Source organism: Pan troglodytes, chromosome 9 (genome assembly GCF_028858775.2).
Source record: "Pan troglodytes isolate AG18354 chromosome 9, NHGRI_mPanTro3-v2.0_pri, whole genome shotgun sequence".
NCBI lineage: Eukaryota > Metazoa > Chordata > Mammalia > Primates > Hominidae > Pan > Pan troglodytes.
Window position 1 is genome coordinate 9768755 of NC_072407.2, and position 26868 is coordinate 9795622.

Sequence of the window (26868 nt, forward strand, 5' to 3'; positions counted from 1 at the left end):
GAGACTGAGCCTCACTCTGTTGCCCAGGCTAGAGTAGTGGTGCGATCTCAGCTCACTGCAACCTCTGTCTCCTGGGTTCAAGCGATCCTCGTGTCTCAGCCTCCCGAGTAACTGGGATTACAGGCGCCCACCACCATGCCCGGCTAATTTTTGTATTTTTGTAGACAGGGTTTCGACATGTTGGCCAGGCTGGTCTCAAACTCCTGACCTCAAGTGATCCACCCGCCTCAGCCTCCCAAAGTGCTGGGATTACAGGTGTGAGCCACTGCGCCCGTCCTGACTCATGCAACTTCTGCTTCAGGTAGGCAGATTTAGGCTGTTTATTCTGTGTTTACCTGTCTCTACATTTTGGGGTGGCAGTTTTTCTCCTGTGACTTTATCTGATGAGTCTTAGGAAAGTCATTGATTTTTAGTTGGTTTAGCTTTTTTTTCCTTTTCTTTCTTCTTTTTTTTTTTTTTTTTTTTTTTTTGTTGAGACTGAGTCTCACTCTGTCGCCCAGGCTGGAGTGCGGCGGCGGGATCTCGGCTCACTGCAACCTCCGCCTCCCGGGTTCTATGGATTCTCCTGCCTCAACCTCCCAAGTAACTGGGACTACAGGCGCGCGCCACTGCACCCAGCTAAGCTTTTGTATTTTTAGTAGAGACGGGGTTTCACCATGTTGGCCAGACTGGTCTCTAACTCCTGAACTCGTGATCCGCCCGCCTCAGCCTCCTATAGTGCTGGGATTACAGGCGTGAGCCACTGCGTCCAGCCAAGCTTTTTTTCTCTTGTGAGGGTTGGAGTAATGAGTCTCAAGCTCTTTACATGTTGGAACTAAAACTGGAAGTTCCTGGTATTCTTTTCTACTTCTGTAGTAATTCTCTTTCTTTGGAAATCACTTTCTCTGTCTGCCCAGCTAAGTCTCCATTTTTCAGGTTATGGGTGCACATTATGCCTTACAGTGGGAGGGGCAGAAGTACTGTCATGGGCTCCCTCTGCAAGGGTGTTTGTCAGTGTTCTCTTCCTCCAGATTAGCTTCTTCTTTCCATTAAGTGAGAGGCTCTGGTAGTGAAAGGAGCCGGGCACATTCCTCAGCCCCGGGCTCAAAACAAACAAGCCCAGTACAAACACATCCCATCCTCCCATCCCACCACATATCGCCATATATCTCTCAAACTTCCTGAGCCCAGTACAAACACCACCAGGAAAGTCTCCAATAAGGGGACAGCCGTTCAAAGTTTTACTGAAAGAGCGGGAACCAAAAGAATTCCTTTGTTCCCCTGTAACTTTCAGGCTATAAAAAGCAAACACTCGCATTGTTCAGGGCCCTCTTGTATGCTGTGGAATGGAGGGACCAGGTTCGAACTTGTAGTAAAGATCCTTGCCGCTTGGCTTTGACTCTGGACTCTGGTGGTCTTCTTTGGGGAACTAACGGTCTGGGCATAACATCAGTCCTCAGGAATGAGGCAAAGCCTGTTCTGCTCCTACAGTGAGATAGCAAGGCAAAAGCTTCTGTGCAGTGTTCACATAGTATATATGGTAGAGTCCCTGTGTCTTTTGGCATTTTTGTTGCCAACTATCCTTTCTCTGCTTCTAAACTAGTAAAGCAGTTACTGTTCTGGTCCCAGCTTTACTAGAATATTTTTAGTCCCCATATCTTGGTGACCTTTGGTGGGGGAAGGGATTCCAAGTTAGATACAGGCAGTTTCTCTATGTGTAGACACACATTCCTATCTCCAGCACTCATCCACATAGCAACTGGAGGAAATCCACTTCTATCCATTTTCCTTTAACCCCTGCATCCCAGTCACCCCTTTATTGCAATGCTCGAGGCTCTGGATCACTACAGGCTGCTGCACTCTCTTAAATTCCAGGTAACTCTTTTGGGATATTTATGACTTTCATTTTCAGGGCTTTGGGACCTGGGAGAATGGTGTGAGTAAAGCCAGAGGGATCTGAGAAGACAGATACTTTACTTCTGCACTGGTGTCTCTAGATAATTTCCCAGCTGGCTCTCTCTGCCTGTGTAAACAAGCCTTGAGGATATGACCCTTGCCAACTCTTGTTAGCCACTCCTCTGTTTACATAGAGCTCTAAGTACATGCCCATGGAAATAGCTGCATATTCTTGAATGACTAAACTTGCTCATTTTTCTGTCCAGGTCATTTCTGCTATCCAGAAGCACAGCTCAGCTGAGAATGAGGCACCAGAAGAATGCCTAAGAGTTTCCAAAAGTGGTGATTTTTCTACCATTAATATATTATATGTTGGTAGTATGAAAGGAAAATAAATCTTGGAGCTTCAAAATCACTAGGCCAAATAGAAAAGTCAAGCTGGGAACTGCTTAGGGCAAACCTGCCTCCCATTCTATTCAAAGTCATCCCTCTGCTCACTGACATAAATGCATATCTGATTGACTCCTTTGAAAAGGCTAATCAGAAACTCAAAAGAATGCAACAGGTTGTCCTTCACCAACCTGTGACCTGGAAGCCCCCTCCCTGCTTGAGTTATCCTGCCTTTTCAGATGGAAACAATGTACATCTCACATTTATTGATTGATGTCTCATGTCTCTCTAAAATGTATACAACCAAGTTGTGCTCTGATCACCTTGGGCACATGTTGTCAGGACCTCCTGAGGCTGTCAGGGACACATGTCTTCAACCTTGGTAAAATAAACTTTCTAAATTATCTGAGATCTGTCTCAGATTTTCGGGGTTCAGACTAGACAGTTGTTAAGAAAATAACAAAAAGACATTAAAGACATAGCATAGTTGCATGTCCATTGAACTCAGAGAAATGAGTTTTTTAAAAAGGAAAAAACTCAGCTGGGCGCGGTGGCTCACACCTGTAATCCCAGGACTTCGGGAGGCCGAGGCAAGCAGATCATGAGGTCAAGAGTTTGAGACCATCCTGGCCAACATGGTGAAACCCTGCCTCTATTAAAAATACAAAAAATTAGCCAGGCGTTGTGGCAGGCGCCTGTAGTCCCAGCTACTTGGGAGGCTGAGGAAGGAGAATGGCGTGAACCCGGGAGGCGGAGCTTGTAGTGAGCCGAGATCACACCACTGCACTCCAGCCTGGGCGACAGAGCGAGACTACCTCTCAAAAAAACAAACAAACAAACAAAAAAACCGGAAAAAACTCAAGTGAACAAAATGAATGATGAAAAATTGAATGTCATCCACACAGAACTGATGGGCTAAGGTAATATACACATCTCAACTCATGCTTTAACAAATCTGTCTGATGCTTTACTATTGTAAATGAAAGAGTATCTGAGAAAACTCTCAATCAATTTAGGAAGTTTATTTTGCCAAGGTTAAGGATGCACCCATGACAGCCTCAGGAGGTTCTGACAACATGTACCCAAGGTGGTCAGGGCACAGCTTGGTTTTATACATTTGAGGGAGATGTGAGACATCAATCAATATATGTCCGCAAAGGCGGGACAACTGAGTCCGGGAGGGGGTTTCCAGGTCATAGGTAGATAAAAGACAAACAGGTTGCATTAAGCAATAGGGCAAAGGAAGTAACCAGATATTCATTTATCTCACCTGAGCAAAGGGGTGACTTTGAGTTCTGTCTGGAGCTTTTTTTTTTTTTTATCTTAGTAGCTGTCTTTTTTTTGGAATAGAATGGGAGCCAGGTTTGCCCTAACCAGTTCTCAACCTGACTTTTCCCTTTGGCTTAGTGATTTTTGGGTCTCGAGATTTTCTTCCCTTTTACACTATCTAAATGTATTAGTTACCCATATTGAAATAAGGAAAAGAAATCTGAAAGTATTAGGTTGGTACAAAAGTAATCGCGGTTCTTGCTATTATAATACTTTTATTTATTTTGTTTTATTTTTTATTTTTTGAGACAGAGTCTTGCTCTGACACCCAGGCTGGAGTGCAGTGGTGCGATCTCGGCTCACTGCAACCTCCGCCTCCCGGGTTCAAGCAATCTCCTGCCTCAGCCTCCTGAGTAGCTGGGATTACAGGCGCATGCCACCATGCCCGGCTAATTTTTTTTTTTTTTTTTAATAATTTTAGTAGAGACGGGGGTTTCACCATGTTAGCCAGGGTGATCTCGAACTCCTGACCTTGTGATCCGCCCGCCTCAACCTCCCAAAGTTCTGGGATTACAGGCGTGAGCCACCACAGTTGGCTTTATAATACTTTTAATTTCAAAAGCCGCAATTACTTTTGCACTAACCCGATAGTAATTGACTCCCTTAAAAGTAGTCAAAGCATATTCCCAAGGTATTGAATGTGGATACATTTTTATGGGAAAGTTGTTAAACTTCCAAGAAGTTTATAATTGTCCTTGATCACCATGCATGGGTCAGATGGAGAGGGCAAAAATGAAAATTGTACCTTGCCAGGTGGTTTCCAAAGGTGGCACCTTTTATTATGTAATGTGCTCTACAGGAGGTAGACTAGGATTGTTTTGATGCATACAGCACAGAAAATGAATCTATCAACTTATATTCCTCATGAAAATGGAGCATGCTGTTTGTGGAGGCACAATCTGGGGTCATCCTGGGACCAAACGAGTGGCAACTCTTGTTCAAGTTTCCTCCTCGTTCGGTTTGATTTCAAGGTTACCTCAGTTTCAAAGCAGCCCTTCCTGTCCAGGGCACAAAACTCCTGATTTACTACTTACAACTAGTGGTTCTCAGCCTCAGATTCGCGTAAAAATTCCCTGGAAGACTTTTCATTTGTAAATAATGTTACTGATATATATGTTATATGCAATAATATGCACCCATTTACTGTGCACAGTTTGATGAGTTTTGAAAACGTTTTACCCCTTTTAAAGATTTAGAGCATTTCCAACACTCCCAAAAGTTCCCCAGGTCCTTTGTAGCCGACTTTTCTCAGCACCATCCACCTCTCCGCCACCCATCCTCCATCTCCTAGCGGGTGACATGGTACTTTGGTAGGTAGCACGCAAGTGGATAGTTGGAGCTGAAGGATAATTCAAATTGGTAAACTGATTCGAGGGACCATGTGCAACCATGAAAGTGGTAGGAGAAGGGGAGTTGGGTGTTTAGCCGGCCTGGGAGGCAGGGAAGGTTAAAACAGGGCTTTTCAAACACAGCACTATTGATGTTTTGGAATGGATCATTCTTTGTTGTGGGAGCTGTCCCATACATTGTAGAATGCTTAGCAGCATCTGTGACCTGTACCCACTAAGATGCCAGTAGCATTCCCCTAGTTAACAACCAAATATCTCTTCAGACATTGCCAAATGTGCCATCTTGTGCAAATCCTCCATTCTGCCCTCGAGAATCACTGGATTAAGAGCATTACCTTCTGTCCAGAGGCTCTAAAGGACTACACAGCTCATTTCACCTAGACGCTCCTTCCCCTTTTCTCTTCCTGACAGCCCCAAAAATTTCACTTTCATTTCTCAGGCAGTTCCTCCTCAGGAGGGAGGGACTTCTTCACACAGAGGAACCTCATTTGTTGAATGAATCCTGACCACACCCACCCTGGCTTTTCTTCACCTCTTCAACCAGGAGCCGAGATTTCTGTTGCTCTGAAGGTGTGTGGGGAGGTTTGTGGGGGGTAGAGGGTATGAGACTCCAGGAGAAAAGTTCTCAATGAAGTTAGGGGAATTTGATTTATGGCCCCAAGTCTCCCCTGCTCTGTCGGGAGCAAAGGCTAGCTTGCAGGCTTCCTGCTTTGAGTGCACACTGATAGCAGCCTAGAGTCTGGGGAGGGACAGCCTTGAAAGCAGTGTTAAAGAGGCAGAAGGCCGCCTTTGTTTTCTGGGGTGTCTTTTTTTCCTCCAGGCTGAATCTATTTCCATTCCCTTCCTATTGTATAATTTTGATTTTCTACCTTGCAAAGGAAACAATTCTCTCTCTCTCTTTCTCTCTCTCAAAGAGATGAACAGAAGATCTCTTATTTTCCACCTCCTACTCCCTCCTCAAAAGAGAAGTTGGTGAAAGGAGGTCTCTGTTTTCCAAGCGTGTGCAGGGCTTAGCTCCTAGTATGTGGCATCAGATAGAATGGAGCCATGGGAGCATGGCCAGGGGTTGAAGCGGGTTCTTTTGCTGCCCTCCTGGCAACCACTAAGGGGCTCTCTGTGGCCATCCTCACGTATTCTTAGTCCTTGGCCTCCCTAACAATAGCAGGTTGAGTGATCTGACTGCTGCACACCGCTCTGTTCCCTCTTATCCTATGTCTTTCTGCAGGTCGTCTCAGGGTTCTCCTTGCACATCCCTGAACATACCTGTTTACTTCAGTAACCCATGTGCCACCAGCGTCTTCACCTGTCTCAGAACTTGCTCCTCATCATTCTTCCTCTTAGACACGCCTTGGCATTGATTTGTAACCTCAATTTGTTATTGCTTTTCTTTGCTTACAATTACTTAACAGAAGTTGTTCATTGTGGGCTCAGAAGGAGCCCACAGATTTCATCTTCTTGTTAAGAATTTGACATAGAGTATGTCCTATCTTAAGCTCACTTGTGAGCAATTTGCACCTTGATTGATATGTTACAGATATTCTGACACATGCCATTCTGGCCTCTGCTGTCACCCTTCAGAGTTCACTGTAACTGCCATCCTGTGTCTCTGCCTTACTCCTGGGTAGAATCCATGTCTGCCTACATACTGACTGTCTCCCAGAGGCATCTAGTCAGGCACAAGACCCAACATATGGGATAAAATTGATTATAAAGCAGGCTGCTAATATAAAAATGTGCAATTAGCATCCATTTAACATTCAATAAATATGAAATATACATGGAAGCCTACATCCTAAATAGAAAGTCATCATAGAACATATCAATGAATGTTAGAGTACACAAGAAGATGACTAATACTATGGAGTAACATCTTCAAGAAGTTACATCAGGGTAATGACTCTGTAAAGACCTCATGAAGGCCTTGCAACTTTGAATAGTTTTTATGAAAGTTTTAAATAGTTTTCATTGTAAGAACACATTTGAGTAGAATCTTAAGAATGCGAGGAAATTAAAGGCTTTAATGGTTTTTCCCATGGGCTTAAAAGGAGAACAGTGTGGAAGATTAAGATGGGAGTGTGCCTGGAGAGGAATAAAAGGTGAGCTCTGACCAGGCGCGGTGGTTCACGCTCGTAATCCCAGCACTTAGGGAGGACAAGGCGGGAGGATCACCAGAGATCAGGAGTTCAAGACCAGCCTGGCCAATGTGGTGAAACTGTGTCTCTACTAAAAAAATGCAAAAATTAGCCGGGTGTGGTGGCGGACGCCTGTAGTCCCAGCTACTCGGGAGGCTGAGGCAGGAGAATCAGTTGAACCCAGGAGGTGGAGGTTGCAGTGAGCCAAGATCTCGCCATTGTACTCCAGCCTGGGGGAAAAGAGCAAGACTCTGTCTCAAAAAAAAAAAAAAAAAAAAAAAAAAATGGTGAGCTCTGAGGATTGAGGCAGTGGGAAGGCATGTGTGATGTGGACCTAACTGGACCATTATGAAGTCTGGCCTCGCTCTGGGTAGCATGGGTTTGAATAGGAGAGTGACATGATTGACATCTGCTTTAAGGTGATCACTCTGTCTACTGATGTAAGAACAGAGATGAGAGCAGAGTGAAGAAGGACAATGATGGGTGGGCACAGTAGCTCACACCTATAATCCCAGCACTGTGGGAGGCCAAGGCGGGTGGATCACCTGAGGTGGATCATGAGTTTGAGACCAGCCTGGCCAACAAGGTGAAACTCTCTCTACTAAAAATACAAAAATTAGCTGGGCATTGTGGCAGGCACCTGTAATCCCAGCTACTCGGGAGGCTGAGGCAAGAGAAGCGCTTGAACCCAGCAAGCAGAGGTTGCAGTGAGCCGAGATCATGCCACCACACTCCAACCTGGGTAACAAGAGCAAAACTCCGTCTCAAAAAAAAAAGGAAGGGCAATGATAGTATCGGCAAGACTAGTGGAAGAACAATTTCCTGAATTCAGGTGGTTTCTACCAGAGTGGTTGCAGTTGAGGTGGTTGGAAACTAATTTGAAAAAAATCTCTTTCAGCATATTCTCATGAAGTAACAGACAGAAAAAGACATTAGGGATTGCTTAATGAAAATGATTCTATGTTAAAAAATAACTTTTTGGAGATATATTGACCAGAACACTACAGCTCTTGGGGAGAGAGTCATTAATGTGGTATAGATTGGGCCCTGGACTCTAAGGAGTAGCTGAAGCAAGAACTCAGTGCACAGAGGAATGGGGAGGAGATGTTACAATGTTTCTGAGCTCTCAGGGCCTCTGGATGTCAGAACAGGCTCTACTTTCCTTATTGGCAGTTTCTGACCAAGAATCCAGAAGAAGTGTCTAGGACATTGTCTAGAAACTTCAAAAGACATCCTTCCCTAAAAGTCACTCCTAGAGACACTCTAATTTTACTATCTACCTGCAGAGAGACTTAAAGTTTGCATTATCATATCCAGATGTTAGGAGTCCAGATGTTAGGAGAAGACTCAAATGAAGGGTATAATCACCTGGCAGCTATGGTAACCAGGTAACCTGGGAGTTCTGTCAGGCCAATGGCACTCATGTTCCCTTCTCTACCTCCCTGACTGCTGCTGGGCTTGAGCCACACTGGGAAGTGGTGGGGTCATTTCTCACACGTGGGACCGTGGTTACTCTGCACTTTTCTCATTCTTTTGCCATTATGGTGGCAGCAGCTTTGGCATCAACATGCATCCTCACTGTGAACATGAAGTCACAGCCCGTGGCAGAATGCATGTTCTACTACTTCCTCTCCTGGAGCCCCCCAGTATTTCTAACTATTGGTTGGATACTGATTGGAATAAAAGATAACAAAGAACCCCACCTCTGTGGTTGGCTCATGGCTTTAGCCATAAACAGGGGTGAATATTATCATATCACATAAACTCCTTGTCTTACTAGTCATCAGATCCTGGTCTGACCAACGGTCATGGTAGCCAGGGGCTACCAGTATATCTCTTTTGTATGATTTTTAGTATCTGTACCATTGGCTGGATGACACTCGCCAGCCAACTTTCAGCTTTTTTTCCTCCTTAAGGTCTTTTGATGGATGGTTAGAGGAGTAGACAGGTCTCGAGGCCTAGGTTTATCTCCATACAGCTTTTATTGTACCCCATCCTTTTGCCAAGCGTGGGAAAGATTCCTAGGTTGTCACACATCACAGATCTTTCTTTCACTATCAAACCTGTTCAATTATATTAGTTTCCTAGCACTGTTGTAACCAATTATCACAAACTAGATGACTTAAAACAACAGGAATTTGTATCACAGCTCAGGAGCCCAGAAGTCCAAAACCAAGATGGCGGCAAACTTGATTTTTTTTCAGAAGGCTCTATGTGAAAATCGGTTCTATTCCTCTCTCCTAGCTTCTGGTGGTTTCTAGCAAACCTCGGCATTCTTTGGCTTATATCTGTGCTATTCCCATCTCTGCCTCTATTGTCACATGGCTTTCTTTCCCGTGTGTCTGTATGTCTTCTCCTCTTATAAAAACACAGGTCAAGGCCGGGTGCAGTGGCTCACACCTGTAATCCCGGCACTTTGGGAGGCCGAGACAGGTGGATCATGAGGTCAGGAGTTCAAGACCAGCCTGGCCAACATGGTGAAACCCCGTCTCTACTAAAAATCTAAAAATTAGTTGGGCGTGGTGGCATACACCTGTAATCCCAGCTACTCAGGAGACTGAGGCAGGAGAATCACTTGAACCTGGGAGGCGGGGGTTGCAGTGAGCTGAGATTGTACCATTGCACTCCAGCCTGGGCGACAGAGCGAAACTCCATCTCAAAAAAACACAAAAACTACAGGTCATTGAATTTAGGGCCTGTCTTTATCCAGTGTGACCTCACCTTAACTTGATTACACCTGCGAAGATGTGATTTTCAAATAAGGTCACATTCACATAAGTGAACAATTTTTGTAGAGGGTATAAATCTATCTACTAGAACAAGTATCAAAACGTTACTGCCTACTGAGAGCCACCCTTTTTCCCTTTGCCTCACAGTTTCTTGTCTAAACTGACCTCAGGTTCTGAGAATTGGCATTGTATCATCATGCCACTACTCTGTGGTACACCCTCTGGCTGACCACAAGCAATAATTGCAGGTTTGTTTTGCCATTTGCACTCATGCAGCTTAACTCCACAGGGGGAGTACAGGACAGGAGATAGAGCATGCAGACAGGGCCGCTTCAGGTGAGCTCTCCGTGAGGATTCTTTTGTTTTGTTTTGCTTTTTGAGACGGAGTCTCGCTCTGCCGCCTGGGCTGGAGTGCAGTGGCGCGATCTCGGCTCACTGGAAGCTCTGCCTCCCGGGTTCACGCCATTCTCCTGCCTTAGCCTCCCGAGTAGCTGGGACTACAGGCGCCCGCCGCCACCCCTGGCTAATTTTTGTATTTTTAGTAGAGATGGGGTTTCACCTTGTTAGCCAGGATGGTCTTGATCTCCTGACCTCGTGATCCGCCTGCCTCGGCCTCCCAAAGTGCTGAGATTACAGGCGTCAGCCACCGCGCCCGGCCTCAGTGAGGATACTTACGGTGGTACAAGACCATGTGACCATGTGGATGTGTGTGAAACTAACGTAGCTTAGGTAAATCTTACATCAACCGATTGATTCCCTTGTAAAGACCATGAACACAGCTTCCAGGGCCCTACAGAGAATATTTTGTTACAAGAGTCTCAATCCTCTTACGGAAAATGAGGTCTGTGCTTACCAAAAATAATAAAAATAAAATAATATACCAGGGGATGGTGATGGCGATGTGTTTTTTATAGGAAGAAAGGACTTAAGCCTAATGATAACCTTTTTTTCCCCCTCATGTCTAGTCTGACTTCCAATCTTATTTCCTTTACCTTACCCTACTTCCCACCCTCATCTGCTTCTCTGTTAACTTGTCCTGCATCCTCCCATCGCTGCCCCCACCTCCTATTCATTGGAAAGAGACTGTCACTTTTACTTCATTTAGGAAGTGTCACATATCCAGGTTCCTCTAGGCTCATGTGAGGCCAAGGCCTAGGGCTTTTTGCATACCAGCCACACATTTTAAAACTTTCGAACATGTTATGATGCTATGTCCTCCATGAACGGGGCATTCACTTACATGATTCCTTCTGCCTAAAATATTTGTTTTCTTTCTCATTCTGTATTCCTTTCTCATTATTCAGCTTTCATTAAACTCTTACTTATCCAAGCAAGATATCTTGGATAGTTCTCTATTTAGCACGTTATTTGATCTTCTAAAAACCTATACCTCTCTATGATGGTGTTTTTTACACCTACCATTTTACATTTTATGAATGATTATATAATTAGCTTCTATCTTCTTTAGGTGACTGTTTACTTTATTCTGGCTAATACCATCTGTTCATACTCAACTTTGGATTTTAATCCATTTCCTGAATTTTAATCACGGAAGATAATATGTCTTCAGTGAGAATTTCCAAAATAAACACATGAATAATTAGCATTCAATTAGTGGATGTGGATTTAACACAGACAGAACTTCATCGCTCCTAAATGTGGTCTCCCCTTATGTATTGGGACATCTCTCTCATGGCCAACAGCCATCTCCTTGGTATTTCTATTCCTCGATGATCTGACATTGGTATGAATCTGTGATCTATGTGTAATTCAGCTGGTTACACCCCTCCCCCAACAAATACACACCTTTGGGTTCCTATCAACCTCTGTAACATCCTTCAGGCCAAGAAGAAATCCTACCATCTACAAACACAAGACCCCCCAGAAATTCCCAACTTATGTGGTTTCCTCCATTTCTACACTCTCATAACCCTGGATCCCAATCTACTTCTTTCAGGCTTTACCTCGGCTTTTCTTTGTTTAAATAAGTGGAGTAGCATGGAGACCTGTGAAAGAGAACTCTGAGGGTATTAGGTTCACTCCAGTTCTACCTATTGAATTGGGTGATCTTTGTAAAGCATTTAATTTTATTTATTCATCTGAAGAAAGGGAGTACTCTTATTTCTCAAGAATTTTGGAAGGAGGAACAAACAGGCCAAAGTGATTTTTAAATTGTAACTGGTAATGAAATCTCCATATTGTGGTCATTGCTGTTTCTGTCGGTATCTCTGGAAAGTCTGTGAGGGCATGGGAGGATTTTGTGTGGGTAGATGTGTTAGGAGGCGAGCACTTCTTCACTGGAAACCACATCTGGGGTTCTAAAGTTCAGCTATTGAAGAATTTCCAAATAATGGAAGGAAGATAATGAAACAATGATAAAGTTTTAGTCATCTATGGAGAGACAGGGAAGTTTTTTTTATATGTTTATCAAACATTGTGCTTCTCTGTGTTCTAAACACTGAGGCTATAGCAGTAAAAAGACAAAAGTGCCTAATCTACGTGTAGATTATGTTTTAGAAAGAAGAGGTGGACATTTAAAAATAGATAATGATAATAAAAGAAAGATGGCAAATGTACACTGAATGATGAGTTTGTGGTTGTGCTGTACTTGTTTGTCTTAGCAGCCCTTCTGATGAAGGGACATGTAAGGAGAAAGTTGAAAAAAAGTATAAACGAAAGTCATGCAAATAGCAGCAGGATGGTAATTCTAGGCTGAGTAATGAACAAGTGCAAAAGCCTTGACGCATTAACAGCTCGCCCAGACCACTTTCAGCCACTTTTGGTTTCTCTTCCTCATCTTCTTTGTTCTTTGATATTGCAGTCTCGGCCAGTCTTTGATGTCTGTGCAATTAGAATGCTTTTTATTTGTACCATTCTTATACCATCCCCTTTCAATCTTCTCAGCCATCCAGGGGTCTTTAACCAGAAGACAGAGGAGAGCCTCAGGAGTCAGGACCAGAAGAAGCCAGGGAAGCAGTGCAATGGCTTCAAAAATCTTGCTTAACGTACAAGAGGAGGTGACCTGTCCCATCTGCCTGGAGCTGTTGACAGAACCCTTGAGTCTAGACTGTGGCCACAGCCTCTGCCGAGCCTGCATCACTGTGAGCAACAAGGAGGCAGTGACCAGCGTGGGAGGAAAAAGCAGCTGTCCTGTGTGTGGTATCAGTTACTCATTTGAACATCTACAGGCTAATCAGCATCTGGCCAACATAGTGGAGAGACTCAAGGAGGTCAAGTTGAGCCCAGACAATGGGAAGAAGAGAGATCTCTGTGATCATCATGGAGAGAAACTCTTACTCTTCTGTAAGGAGGATAGGAAAGTCATTTGCTGGCTTTGTGAGCGGTCTCAGGAGCACCGTGGTCACCACACAGTCCTCACGGAGGAAGTATTCAAGGAATGTCAGGTAGAGCCCTAGATGGAGGGAGATGGGGCAGAAGATGGTAGTTGGTGGAAAATCTCACCTTTTCATCCTTTTTTTTTTTTTTTTTGAGACAGAGTCTCACTCTGTCGCCCAGGCTGGAGTGCAGTGGCGTGCTCTCGGCTCACTGCAACCTCTGCCCTCTGAGTTCAAGCAATTTTCCTGCCTCAGCCTCCCAAGTAGCTGGTGCCACCGCGCTTGGCTAATTTTTTTTTTTTTTTTTTTTTTTTTTTTTTTTGTATTTTTAGTAGAGACGGGATTTCACCATCTTGGCCAGGCTGGTCTTGAACTCCTAATCTTGTGATCCACCCACCTCGGCCTCCCAAAGTGCTGGGATTACAGGTGTGAGCCACCATGCCTGGCCTTTTCTTTCTTTTTTTTTTTTTTTTGTGAGCAATAAAGCTTTTTAATCACCTGGGTGCAGGCGGACTGAGTCTGAAAAAGGAGTCAGCCCTTTTCATCCTTCTTTACCCCTTGTGGAACCGTAATTCTGAGTCCCGTGATCTTCTCCATGTACATCTTTCACACTATGCTCAGCTTCCAATGCCTGGGGTACACTCCTGTGTATTCCTTTCATTTACATAACAGATGATCCTAGAGTACAGTCTCTTAGCCAAGAATGAGAGATTTTTGTCTTGTTTTTTCCTTTTTCATTGTATAAGTGATAAATTCCTTCCCAAAGTTAGCTCTCTTGCTTCTCTAAGCAGGATAATTGCTAAGGAACATTGTGGATTGAACGAGGAAAGAGCATTGATAAGAGGAAAGGACTTTCTGCAGGGTAAATACTTACTCTAAGGAAAGACAGAATCAGGCTACTCCTTTTGAGGGGTATTGATTTTCATCACAGTGAATGAACAATACATTCATCTCCTCAAAATTTTCCCCATGTCATAGATTCTAATCACCAGCTTCACAGTTTCTGTAAATTGCTTTTTTCTGGGATCAACTTGATTTTTTCCCTGTTTGTCCTCTATCCAGATACTAAGAAAGCTTATAGCTTGACTCTAGTGTGATTCCCTTCTCATAGGAGAAACTCCAGGCAGTCCTCAAGAGGCTGAAGAAGGAAGAGGAGGAAGCTGAGAAGCTGGAAGCTGACATCAGAGAAGAGAAAACTTCCTGGAAGGCAAGAGGAGATTCTGAAGGATTTCTGAGACAGGAATCTCGACAGGACCTTAATCCAAGGAGGCCTCGCCCTTTTTGTTCCTTGACATTGCATGAGTCCTGAAGCCATTTGATTAGCTCTCTTGTCTGTCCTGTCCCTGTTGGGGGTGGAGGCTAGAAAGTGGACATGTTACAATCACACACACATACCTGGAACTGAGCACAAAGATAGACTCTATGATGAGGAAGGCTAGCAAATACTGTGTTCCATTGCTCTTTTCCAATGGGGCTCTACTACTTCTGGTGGAAGACACTACATAAAGGACTATGGTTTTCCTCAAGATTCAAATTAGGAGTGTGGTAAGGCAGGCAGTCATGAATATCCAGGAAAGCTATCTAGAAGCTAAGCCTTATGTTTTATACTTTGTCTCAGGGTTGGCCTAGATAAGACAGTTTGAGGTCATTGTTTTGGTAGGTACTGAAAGGAAAATAGTAGGAAAAAATAGCTTCCCTCCAAGTACCTCTATTGCTTCTACTCCCTTGCTGATTTGAACTCCCTGAAAAAAAAATCGATATATAGATAATACAAATATATATATACAGATAATATAAATACACACACACACACACATATATATATATATATATATTTCCCTACTGGCTCCTAATCCCTTGCACAATAGGCCCTTAGCCTGACAAACTTACTACAACTCTCTCTTGTCCATCCTTGCAGTATCAGGTACAAACTGAGAGACAAAGGATACAAACAGAATTTGATCAGCTTAGAAGCATCCTAAATAATGAGGAGCAGAGAGAGCTGCAAAGATTGGAAGAAGAAGAAAAGAAGACGCTGGATAAGTTTGCAGAGGCTGAGGATGAGCTAGTTCAGCAGAAGCAGTTGGTGAGAGAGCTCATCTCAGATGTGGAGTGTCGGAGTCAGTGGTCAACAATGGAGCTGCTGCAGGTAAGAAGGTTCACTCAATCTGAGATTCTGGGAACACAGTTCCCTCCTGTGTCCTTGCGTTCTCATCCTGGTGGTGACACTAAGGGGTTTCTTTGGCCTTGCAGTGCCGCCTTGTCGTCCATTCTAGATGTCATGGACATGAATGACATTTTTATTAATTTATAAAGTAAGGGAATACATTTTACCTTGCAGAAAAGATCCATTATATCTAGTTATAGTCTCTAGGCCCCTGTTATATGTGATCTAGTGTCAAGCATTCATCAGACTTCTCTTTACTCAGGTTAGTCACAGGTAAACACATGCATTTTCAGGTTTAAGAGCATACACATTTAAGAAATGTGTTCTATTTAAGTTTAAAATATGCTTATTTGTTATGCAAATGTTCCCTGTTAATTTTTTTTTTTTTTTTTTTTTTTGAGACGGAGTCTCGCTCTGTCTCCCAGGCTGGAGGGCAGTGGTGCGATCTCGGCTCACTGCAAGCTCCGCCTCCCAGGTTCACGCCATTCTCCTGCCCAGCATCCCGAGTAGCTGGGACTACAGGCACCCACCACCACGTCTGGCTAATTTTTTTTGTATTTTTAGTAAACATGGGGTTTCACTGTGCTAGCCAGTATGGTCTTAATCTCCTGACCTCGTGGTCCGCCTGCCTCGGCCTCCCAAAATGCTGGGATTACAGGCCTGACCCACCGCACCCAGCCCCCTGTTACTTTTTTTTAAACATAAAGTGATAGAATATTGAGCCTTTTGGGGAGAAAGATGGACAAATATATAGACAGACAGTGCTCTCCTTTCTTTGCTGAATTTCCAAATATTTCCTTTTTAAGATTTGGAACGAAGCAGGAGAGTAACTGATTTTCATTTGTTGAATTGTTTGCTTTGTCTCTAGTGCTTATATCCCAGCTTTTTTTAAACTCCTTTTTCCTTTTGTCTTCTTTTTTTGTTTAAATTTAAGATTACTCTGGAACAGAGGTTCCTAAACGTATTTTACACTCATTAGTATGGCTATAATAAAAAAAGATGGACAATACCAAGTGTTTGGGAAGATGTGAAGAAATTGAAACCTTCTTGAATTGCTAGTGGAGATGTAAAATAGTAAAGCTTCTTAGGAAAAACTGCTTGGCAGTTGCTCAGAAATGTAAAGAGAGTTCTCATGTGGCCTAGCCATTCCATTCCTACCTATATACCTAGAAGAACTGAATACATATATTTGTGCATAAACTTATATATGAAAGTTCACAGTAGTATTGTTCATAAATAAAAACAACTCGTATCTCCTTAACTGATGATTGGATAAGCAAAATGTTTTATATCCAAACAATGTAATATTGTTTAGCTGTGAAAAATAATGAATTAATAATACATGCTATGACATGGATGCACCTTGAAAACATTATAATTGAAAGAAGGCAAACACAAGTTCTTTTTTGTATGATTCCATGTATATGAAAGTCTGTGAGTAGCAAATCCATAATATAGAAACTAGATTAGTGGTTGCCAGGGCTCTGGGGAAGAATAGGAAGTAATTGCTAATTAGTGTACAATTTCTATTTGTAGTGATGAAAATGATCTGGATTTACTGTGCAATGATGGTTGCACTACATTGTGAATATTTTAAAACCTGTTAAATTGTGCACTGTAAAGGGCAAATCTTATGGTATTTGAACTACATCTCAGTAAAAACAAAAACAAAAAGGTTCCGTAGGCCCTTTTTTATGGTTCTTCCTTAAGCTCTTCACAACCCTTTGAATCGCCACCTTCACAAAAGAACACTGTGTTTATGTCATTTGTCCAGGCATTTGTCCTATTTAAGTCAGTCTTAGTTGCTATTTGGTCACTTGGAATTTAAAAAAATATTGGTAGATCAAAAATTATAAATGCTGTGGGATTAACATTTCACTTCTAGATGTTAGCTTCAAAGAATGGCAAATGGAAAACTTAGGAACTTATTCTTTTATCTGAGTAGGGACTTTGGCTATTCCTCTCCAATATGTTAAGATATAATCTGTTGGTGGGGCGCGGTGGCTCACGCCTGTAATCCCAGCACTTTGGGAGGCTGAGGCGGGTGGATCACGAGGTCAGGAGATCGAGATCATCCCGGCTAACACAGTGAAACCCCGTCTCTACTAAAAATACAAAAAATTAGCCGGGCATTTTATAATATACAAAAAATTAGCTGGTGATGGCGGCTGCCTGTAGTCCCAGCTACTCGGGAGGCTGAGGCAGGAGGATGGTGTGAACCCAGGAGGCGGAGCTTGCAGTGAGCCAAGATGGCGCCACTGCACTCCGGCCTGGGCGACAGAGCGAGACTCAGTCTAAAAAAAAAAGATATGTGCTGTTGTATTTGTGGTATGTCTCCTCCACAATCCCATCTCCTGAGAGTCCCTGTAACAGCTTTCTTTCTATATGGATTCTCATGATGGCGATCGGGATGGATGGTGTTATCAAATATCCATTGTTTGTTTGCTAGAGGGACTGATATTCATTTCGTAAGAGCTACATTCAACACTTACTGCCAAAGAACGATCTAGACAGAAAGACGCTAAACTTGAAAACTGTGCAAAAATTAGATGAGATTTTAGGTTGTTTCCCTTATAAAGGAGATACTTTGATTTTTAATGCTTTCTGTAATAGTTTTATTATATTTGGCCATTTTTATTTTTGAAAGGATGGAATGGTAGGTAGCTAAATGAGGGAAAGAAGATGGCAGTTACTATTATTTAAAATTTTTTTTTCCAGGTTTCTTAAAATTTTAGATTCAGGGGCACATTCAATTCAGTGGCATTTAGTACATTCAGATTGCTGTGCAACCATTAAGTGGGATCCCTCTCTGGACTTTTTCACCATCCCAAACTGAAACTGTACCCATTAAAAAACAGCTCCCCATTCCCTTTGGTCACCACTGCTCTACTTCGATAACCACTATTCTACTTTCTGTCTCTATGACTTTGCCTATTCTAAGTACCTCATATAAGTGGAATCATAGAATACTTGTCCTACAGGTTTCTTATAAGGGTCTATTGCGTAATGCTAGGGTTTGGGCTACATGGTACTCATTATTTTTGTTTCGTCAATCTCCATTCCCCGTTTTTCTGGTAATAACACCTGGAATTACTCTTGGAAGAAAGATTAGCATGTCTATTTCCATCCTTGTACTTGTTTAGACCTGAGAAAATCAGCACTATCAAGAATGAATGAGTTAATTATATGTAAATCAGCGTATCCAATCCTTACATCCCTACCAGCCACACAGTGATTATTTTAAGTTGGACATCTGACCCAATCCTGAATGCTTGTGGGTGACAAAATTGTACTGTCATTGCAGTGAAGGGAAGTTCTCCTTTTCAGCAGAAAATAATATCAGGAAGATAATTCAAATAAAGAGATTCAAGTTGCTATCAACTAAAATCTGAGAATACAGTCAAAATATAGGGAAGAAATGAGAATTAATAGGCACAGAGAGGCCAGAATTGTGACAGAGGTTTGAGCTTTCAGAGCCATCTGTGACTAAAGTAATACCTCTCTGGCCACAACCCTTACTTTCTTCCCAGTTAAGGCAATTTTAGTTGTTGAACAACAAAACTATGCTAATATAGAGAGCAAAACCATTTATTTGGTTGTACACCAGCTGGTGTCATGAAAGAGTAAAGCCAAATATATTGGTACATCTTGCTCAAAACAAATTAACCCATAGTGGTGATGATGGGGGAATGCAGATGACTAACAGAAGTTAAGGATGGACTGGGTTGATAAAATGTTTTAGTGTCTGGGACAGGGACTGAGTGAATATTGATACCATTTTGACAATACAGCATAAGAAAGGAAACAATATGGTTGGAGAACAGCTTATGTTTTAGATATTCTTAGTTACTGGTGCCGTTTTTTCTTCTTTGTGGGATGTAGTATTGTACCTGTACAGAATGAAGTCTAGCTGCTTTTTTTCACAGTCCAATGAGATGCAGACAGACTTGGAAAAGAAGGGAGTTTATTTTTGCAACTGGTTACAGGGAGAAGGTCAGAGTAACTTATCAGACCAACTCAGAGTTACAGAGTTTTTTTTTCCTGGTGCTTATATACATTTTAAGCTCTATGCCTTCACATGGGAGTGCACCTACATGCAGGAGTGTTTCATTCAATCTACATCTATCTTTAACTAGGGTCTGGGGTCTAGAGTCTTGGAAAGTTTCTTAATCTTAAATGGGCCCTGGTACAAGTTGTATGTGTAAGAATGCTTTTATTATTCGATCAGACTTTAGGGTATGAGAAAACCCAGGCAGGGTCTTTAAAGGGTTTGTTTTCGCATTTCAGCCCTGGTACTCAGGCACCAGCTTTTCCAGTTCTTTAATGTTTAACTTACGCATTCATCAAAATTATAGTAAAAGGTTAAGGGAAACTGATTGTTCTGGTTGCTAATGGAAACCTGACCTGCCACAGTATTATAGAAACATGATTACAGACAAAAGACAATGATTAGATATGTAAAGGTTGACAAAAAACAGCACCTATGTGTGAGCTAAAATTAAGATTGGAGGCCGGGCGCAGTGGCTCACACCTGTAATCCCAGCACTTTGGGAGACCGAGGCGGGCGGATCATGAGGTCAGGAGATCAAGACCATCTTGGCTAACACAGTGAAACCCCGTCTCTACTAAAAATATAAAAAATTAGCCGGGCATGGTGGCACGTACCTGTAGTCCCAGGTACTTGGGAGGCTGAGGCAGAAGAATCGCTTGAACCGGGGAGGTGGAGGTTGCAGCGAGCCAAGTTCGCACCACTGCACTCCAGCCTGGGTGACAGAGTGAGACTCTATTTCAAAAAAAAAAAAAAAAAAAAAAGATTGGAAGAGGTTGCCTATAGGCGGTGGATAGAACAGGACTTTTCTGACTGTACATAAGACTATGTCATCTGTAAAAAGAGATAGATTTACTATTTTCTTTCCAATATAGAAGCTTTTTTAAAAATTAGTTTTTATTGGTACTTAATAAGTATACATATTTATAGGGTACATAGATTTTGGCACAGGTATACAATGCATAATAATTACATCAGTACATCAGAGTAAATGATGTATCCATCACCTCAAGCATTTATCATTTGTTTGTGTTGCCAACATTCAGATTATACTATTTTAATTATTTTAAATGCATAATAAATTATCGTTGACTATAGTCACACTGTTGTGGTATCAAATACTAAATCTTATTCATTCTATCTAACTGCCAACATAGAGCCTTTTATTTGTTTTCTGTGACTAACTGCCTGGACTAGAACCTCCAATACCATGTTAAATAGAAGTAGTGAGAGCAAACATCCTTGTCTTTTCTGATCTTCGGGAAAAAGCATTCAGTTTTTCACCACAAAGTATGATGTTAGCTGTAGGTTTTTCATAGATGTGTTTTATCAGGCTGAGGGACCTCTCTTCTATTCCAAGTTTGTTACCATTCCTGTTTTACTTTGTTTTTTTTATGAAAGTGTGCTGAATTTTGCTGAATGCTTTTTTTCATGTCTATTGAGATCAACATGTGGTTTTCATCCTTTATTTTATTAATATGGTATATTACATCAATTGATTTTTTTTATGTTGAACCAACCTTGCATTTCTGGGATAAATTCTACTTGGCCATCAGGTATAATCTTTTTGCTGGATTGCCAGATTTGATTTTCTTGTATTTTTGTTGAAGAATTTTGTATTTATATTTATAAGAGATATTGGTCTATGGTTTTCTTGTGATGTCTTTGGTTCTTTTATCAGGGTCCTTTATCAGGGTAGGATGAGCCTCATGTAATCAATTAGGAAGTGTTCCCTGCTCTTCTATATTTTTGAAATAATTTATGAAGTTTTGATATTATTTCTTTTTAAACCTTTAGCAGAATTCGCCAGTGAAGCCATCTGGGTGAGGCCTTTTCTCTGTAGGAAGTCTTTGAATTCCAACTTAATCTCTTAACATGTTTTAGGCCTATTCATATTTTCTATGCGTTCTTTAATGTGTATTGATAGTTTCTGTATTTCTAGGAATTTGTCTGTTTCATTAAGATTATCTAATTTGTTGGCATACAGTTGTTCATCATTTTATAATCCTTTTAATTTCCTTAAGGTCAGTAGTAATATCCCATCTTTCATTCCTGATTTTTTTTCTTGGTGTGTCTAGCTAAATGTTTGCCAATTTTGTTGACATTTTCATATAACTCACTTCTGATTTTTCCATTTTTTTTTCTACTGTTCTTCTTTCTTTCATTAGTCTTACACCAGTCTTTATACACTTTGACTCATGTTTTCTCTTTTCTTTCTAGGACATGAGTGGAATCATGAAATGGTGCGTATGGGTGGCCAGGAGTGGTGCTTGTGAGTTATAAAGAAGTGTTTGTAGCTATTAGAGTTATTTGGTGGTCAATTGGAATAAAAAAATCTCCCAGAGTAGTAAAATTTGGATGTATCGTTATCTTAAATTGCTGGTCCCCGATGAGTATTTGAGTGTTCCATAACTATTAATGGACTCGATCCTATGGTAGTAAATTCAGTGGTTGAAGTTCAGAGCTACAGCCAAAAAGGATATTAAGGATGAGAGCTTTTACTGTCAGACTTCGGTGACTTCACTCATTTAATTCATCCTCTGTCCCGGCATCCAGCCCTGGATCTTTTATTTTATATGTGTTTGTCATACACATGGAGGGCCTTGTCAAATCCTAAAATAGGGCATGGAGACAGCTCCTTTATATTTACTTTGCTTACTTAGAAATAGAAGGTACCGGATCATTATGCAAGGTTCTCTTTAGATTTCCAAAAGTAGACTCGAGCCTCAGGACGATAGCTGTGACTCTGGTGATGATAATTAATCTCTGCCAGTTCACACACTTTAGAAGCTCCTATGGAAAAGTGTAGTCCTTGTTCCTTGTGTCTACCATTGCCAACCCACTTGGAAACATCAAGTTTCTTACAAAGACATAAAATTCTAACCATTTTTAGTTAGGTTGTCATAACTTCTCCTTTGCCGAGTGTTCATGTTTCCCAGGAATCTGAAATCTCAAATATGGGCCATTCCACTGCAGTTCAGGCTTTGAACTCGGGCACAGGCTGACAGGATTTCCCTACAGAGCCCCATATCACAGTCAGGATCTACAACTCAGACTACTACATCTCTGGCCCCTCCCAGAAGACCCACTGAGATGCAGTGAGTTTTCCACATATCACATACCATTTCTACAGGTAGCAAAGTCTTTTCCTATCTATTGTTTTATCCAATTTTTTATTATTTCCATTAGATATCAAAGGAGGGTTTAATTATTTCATTTTTAAGGAAGAAACAGTGCTTTCAAGAAATGAAGACCTTCTCAAGGTCACCCAGAGGATAAGAGGGAAAGTAGACACAGTCACATTTCTTCTGGATCCAGGGTCCGGCTCTCCCTTCTCCCCCTCCTCAGGCTCAGGGAGAAGGGTTCAAGTGCATCAGTGATGTGAAGGAGATGAAACCAGTGATGTGGGAGGGATGGACACAGGATGAGAGATGTGGGGGTCAAAAAATTTTTTTCATCCCTAGGAGTGAGATCTGGAGGCTGAAAAAGCCAAAAACGGTTTCCAAGAAACTGAAGACTGTATTCCATGCTCCAGATCTGAGTAGGATGCTGCAAATGTTTAGAGGTGAGGAGAAGCAGACAAAGACTGTGGATGTGGGATTGTTGTGGTGTCAGGTAATAAACTGTCTAGGTGGGATAACTTAAAATTGAGGACAGAAGAGAGGAGGGAGGTCAGAGAATAAGGAATATTCTGTGGTGAAGAGGATGCATTTATATGTAAAGAAAAATGGCTAGGTCTCTGGTTTATCTTTTAATTCACTAGCTCACAGCTTCATGGTATTCCCTTCCCCTGTCCCTACTCTAAAGAATAGATAGGTATCAGTGCTTACTCCTTTGTTTCTAATCAGCATCACTGAATCTTTTATTATTTCAGAACTGACAGCTGTCCGGTGCTACTGGGGTAAGAAAAAGTTAGTCTTTAAATAACTGTTTTCCAATTACCTTTCAGAAGTTTATGGTTTCAATGATATCTTCTGATCTTAGCCTCATGCGTTCTCAGCACCTCCCAAAACATTTGCTAAATACATTTCTCCAGTGTTTTACCCCTCCAATTCATCAGTGCAAGTTTTTCAGTCACTTCCCAAGTTCATTCATCACAATGTCACTAGATAAACCTACTCCATATCTGTCACCTAATCATATATATCACACAGATGATTATATTCATATACATATATATATATATTTTTTTTCTTGCAGTGGATGTCACACTGAATTCAGTCAACCTAAATTTGAATCTTGTCCTTTCAGAAGATCAGAGACAAGTGATATCTGTGCCAATTTGGCCTTTTCAGTGTTATAATTATGGTGTCTTGGGATCCCAATATTTCTCCTCTGGGAAACATTACTGGGAAGTGGACGTGTCCAAGAAAACTGCCTGGATCCTGGGGGTATACTGTAGAACATATTCCCGCCATATGAAGTATGTTGTTAGAAGATGTGCAAATCGTCAAAATCTTTACTCCAAATACAGACCTCTATTTGGCTACTGGGTTATAGGGTTACAGAATAAATGTAAGTATGGTGTCTTTGAGGAGTCTTTGTCCTCTGATCCCGAGGTTTTGACTCTCTCCATGGCTGTGCCTCCCTGCCGTGTTGGGGTTTTCCTCGACTATGAAGCAGGCATTGTCTCATTTTTCAATGTCACAAGCCATGGCTCCCTCATTTACCAGTTCTCTAAATGTTGCTTTTCTCAGCCTGTGTATCCATATTTCAATCCTTGGAACTGTCCAGCTCCCATGACTCTATGCCCACCAAGCTCTTGAATTTTCTCATTTCTTCACCTACAACCCTTTGTCTCGACTTATCTCCTGCAACTGACTCATCTGCAACATTCAGACCATTGCTTCCTTGTGGTTTCCCTTCTTTAGAACTTTTACTCATCCTTGAGATGTACGGTGTATTTGGCTTGAGTTATGAGAGATGCTTATTTATTCATTTACTCTTTTTCATATTTTCAGAGAAAGTTACCTAATCCCTCCTAAAGACACAGCAGTATGGGTATAACATCCTTGCCTTCCCATTTATCCATGTTTCACTTTATCACTGATGTGAAGAGGCCCAAAGCCTGTTAGCCACCATCCATGCTACCTAGGTAGTCCATAGGAACCACCCCCATGACCACCACCAACATCAACTAAAGGTTCTTGGAGGGTATGTCAGTGTGTTGCTCAGGATACCCCAGGTACATCAAGGAATCAAGGAGAGGAAAATATGAGCAATATGTGTATTCAGAGTGAAGATTTTATGTCCAGAGTATTTGAGCTCAAACCTTGTCTCTTGTTTTCTAATCATGATGAATACTTTCTCAGTTTCTTTTTCCTGAAATATAAATTGGGATTTAAGACTGTACCTAACTATTAAGATCACTGTGTAAAACTAAGTGTCTCTAAATGTAATGCAACGATTTAGTGTCTGGAACATAATAAATATTTGCTCTCATGATTGCTAAAAAGTGTGAGCTGTAGTAATGTCCTGTGCAATAGTTTTGTGGCCTTCAGAGGAATAGTAGTTGATTTTACTGAAGTCTCATTTTTCAAGTTCCCAGACTCCACTGTTAAGACCACTCCAATTTTAGTTTTGTTTTATAGAACTTTTTATACTAAGAGTGGGACTGTTTTTTTTCTTTTTTACTGTACATATTTAAGATATATATACTATGATGTTTTGATATACACTTACATGGTAAAGTGATTACTACAGCCAAGTAAATTATACATCCACTGTATCATATAGTTACCGTGTGTGTGGGGGGGGTGGTGGTAAGTGCATTTAAAATCTTTCTTAGCAAATTCCCAGTATACAATACAATATTAACTAGAATCCTTGAAATAGTTGGGATTTTTGTCCTGCCCAAATCTCATGTTGAAATGTAATCCCCAGTGTTGGAGGTGGGACCTGGTGGGAGGTGATTGGATCATGGGGGCCTCATGGAGGGCCTAGCACCATCCCCATGGTAATGAATACATTCTTGCTGTGAGTTCATGGGAGATCTGGTTATTTAAGAGTGTGGCACTTCCTCCTGTCTCTGTATTGTTCCCACTCTTGCCAGAGATGTTCCTGTTCCTGCTAACGTTAGAATAAAAAAGTGATTATATTTGACAAAAAAAATTTAAGTTAGTACAACAATAAAAAAGTACGATAGGCTGGGTGCCTTGGCTCATGCCAGTAATCCCAGCCAGCACTTTGGGATCCCAGCCAGCACTTTGGGAGGCCGAGAAGAGAGGATCACGCGAGGTCAGGAGTTCAAGACCGACCTGGCCAAAATTGCAAAACCCTGTCTCTACTAAAAATACAAAAATTAGCTGGACGTGGTGGCGAGCCCCTGTAATCCCACCTACTTGGGAGGCTGAGGCATGAGAATCGCTTGAACCTGGGAGGCGGAGGTTGCAGTGAGCCGAGATTGCACCACTGCACTCCAGCCTGGGCAACAAGAGCAAAACTCTGTCTCAAAAAAAAAAAAAAAAAAGTGTGAAAAAAGTGGTTTGTTATATAGATCACCAAAAAAAATTATGAAACATTGTCATACAATTCAATGCTAGGTTTTAAATCTCTGTAAAATGAATAGGTTAAAATTAACAATCTTACAATCAGGAAGAAGCAGAAAATTCCGTAGAACCACAATAATAAAATGATGTAAACATTATAAAATTATATGTGTTCAAGTGCATAGAATGAGAGTACTTCTACAATCAGGAAGAAAAAAAGACACGCCTACCTTTCCTTCTTCAGAAGAGAGTGGGGACAGAGGAGATTTGATGAGGGTCAAGTCTAGGAAAAGCTTCACTTTTGCTCATTGTATGTTGATTCTCTGGATACATTCCCACCTGTTCTTTGCCCTGATGATGAGACTTTTACCCAGATGTGACAACTGCTCTCTTCATCACATCTAGTCTTCTGGAAAAAAAAAAAAAAAAATATATATATATATATATATATAAAAATAGATATAGATATATAAAACATGTATATTAAATGTATATTAATATGTGTATGTATTTATAACATATGTGTAATTTATAATTATATAATACATATATACATATGTATAATACACATAAATATATTAGATTATATATGTATAATACATATAAATGTATACATTTTAATATACATGTATATTATATAAATATACATATACACACGTACACACACACATATCCCCAAATACACCAACCACCCTCATGTTTCTTCCCAGAATTCCAACCACCAGAGGCACAGCTTATCTGGAAATATCATTTTACCACAGTAGCACTGGATGTCTGTCCACTCTGAAATGATAAAAATTCATAATATTGACTATATGCAAAGGAGGCAGTGCTGACGTCAATTTTTTCTCCAGAACAGAGAAAGAGGAGGGGACTATGTTAGGGCAATGAATTTGCGAATAATAGCATGAAACAGTCTCTTGGCTATTCTCCATCAAATATGACCACATCATCAGCACACAATGTCCATCCTCCCTTATCTCTTCCATCTACGCCTAGAAACTGCTCTCTTCCCTGTCTAGCACC

The 26868-nt window shown here is 41.4% G+C and overlaps 2 protein-coding genes across 5 annotated transcripts in view; one reads left to right on the plus strand and one right to left on the minus strand.

Annotated features, from left to right (window-relative positions):
- Positions 1 to 24809, plus strand: TRIM34 (tripartite motif containing 34). 3 transcript variants are annotated; one of them, XM_054661027.2, is made up of 10 exons: positions 1 to 301; positions 2142 to 2217; positions 5383 to 5513; positions 12709 to 13208; positions 14251 to 14346; positions 15058 to 15288; positions 21575 to 21597; positions 22819 to 22919; positions 23229 to 23255; positions 23555 to 24809. In XM_054661027.2, the coding sequence occupies exons 4-10, from the start codon at positions 12786 to 12788 to the stop codon at positions 24118 to 24120; spliced, it is 1467 nt and encodes a 488-aa protein (XP_054517002.1). In that variant the 5' UTR covers positions 1 to 301; positions 2142 to 2217; positions 5383 to 5513; positions 12709 to 12785; the 3' UTR covers positions 24121 to 24809. The 3 variants fall into 3 exon arrangements, with proteins under 3 accessions (XP_054517002.1, NP_001192106.1, XP_016775228.1); NM_001205177.1 differs by lacking the exons at positions 1 to 301; positions 2142 to 2217 and having other exon boundaries at positions 5431 to 5513; XM_016919739.4 differs by lacking the exons at positions 1 to 301; positions 2142 to 2217; positions 5383 to 5513 and having other exon boundaries at positions 12548 to 13208.
- The window catches only part of TRIM5 (tripartite motif containing 5), a 41009-nt gene continuing 38708 nt past the window's right edge, over positions 24568 to 26868 (minus strand). Inside the window, exon 8 of one of the 2 annotated variants that reach the window (XM_063782596.1) lies at positions 24568 to 26251. In XM_063782596.1, the coding sequence (XP_063638666.1) occupies positions 26244 to 26251 (8 nt within the window). In that variant the 3' untranslated portion in view covers positions 24568 to 26243. The remainder of the gene's footprint in view (positions 26252 to 26868) is intronic. The other variant, XM_054661171.2, reaches the window with a different exon arrangement.

Bases quoted from the DNA above. Each gene is read 5' to 3' on its own strand.
- TRIM34 (XM_016919739.4), top strand. From the start codon at position 12,642: ATGTCTGTGCAATTAGAATGCTTTTTATTTGTACCATTCTTATACCAT. The intron at 13,209-14,250 runs GTAGAGCCCTAG...CCCTTCTCATAG, and splicing joins AAGTATTCAAGGAATGTCAG to GAGAAACTCCAGGCAGTCCT. The intron at 23,256-23,554 runs GTAAGAAAAAGT...TTTTTCTTGCAG, and splicing joins AGCTGTCCGGTGCTACTGGG to TGGATGTCACACTGAATTCA.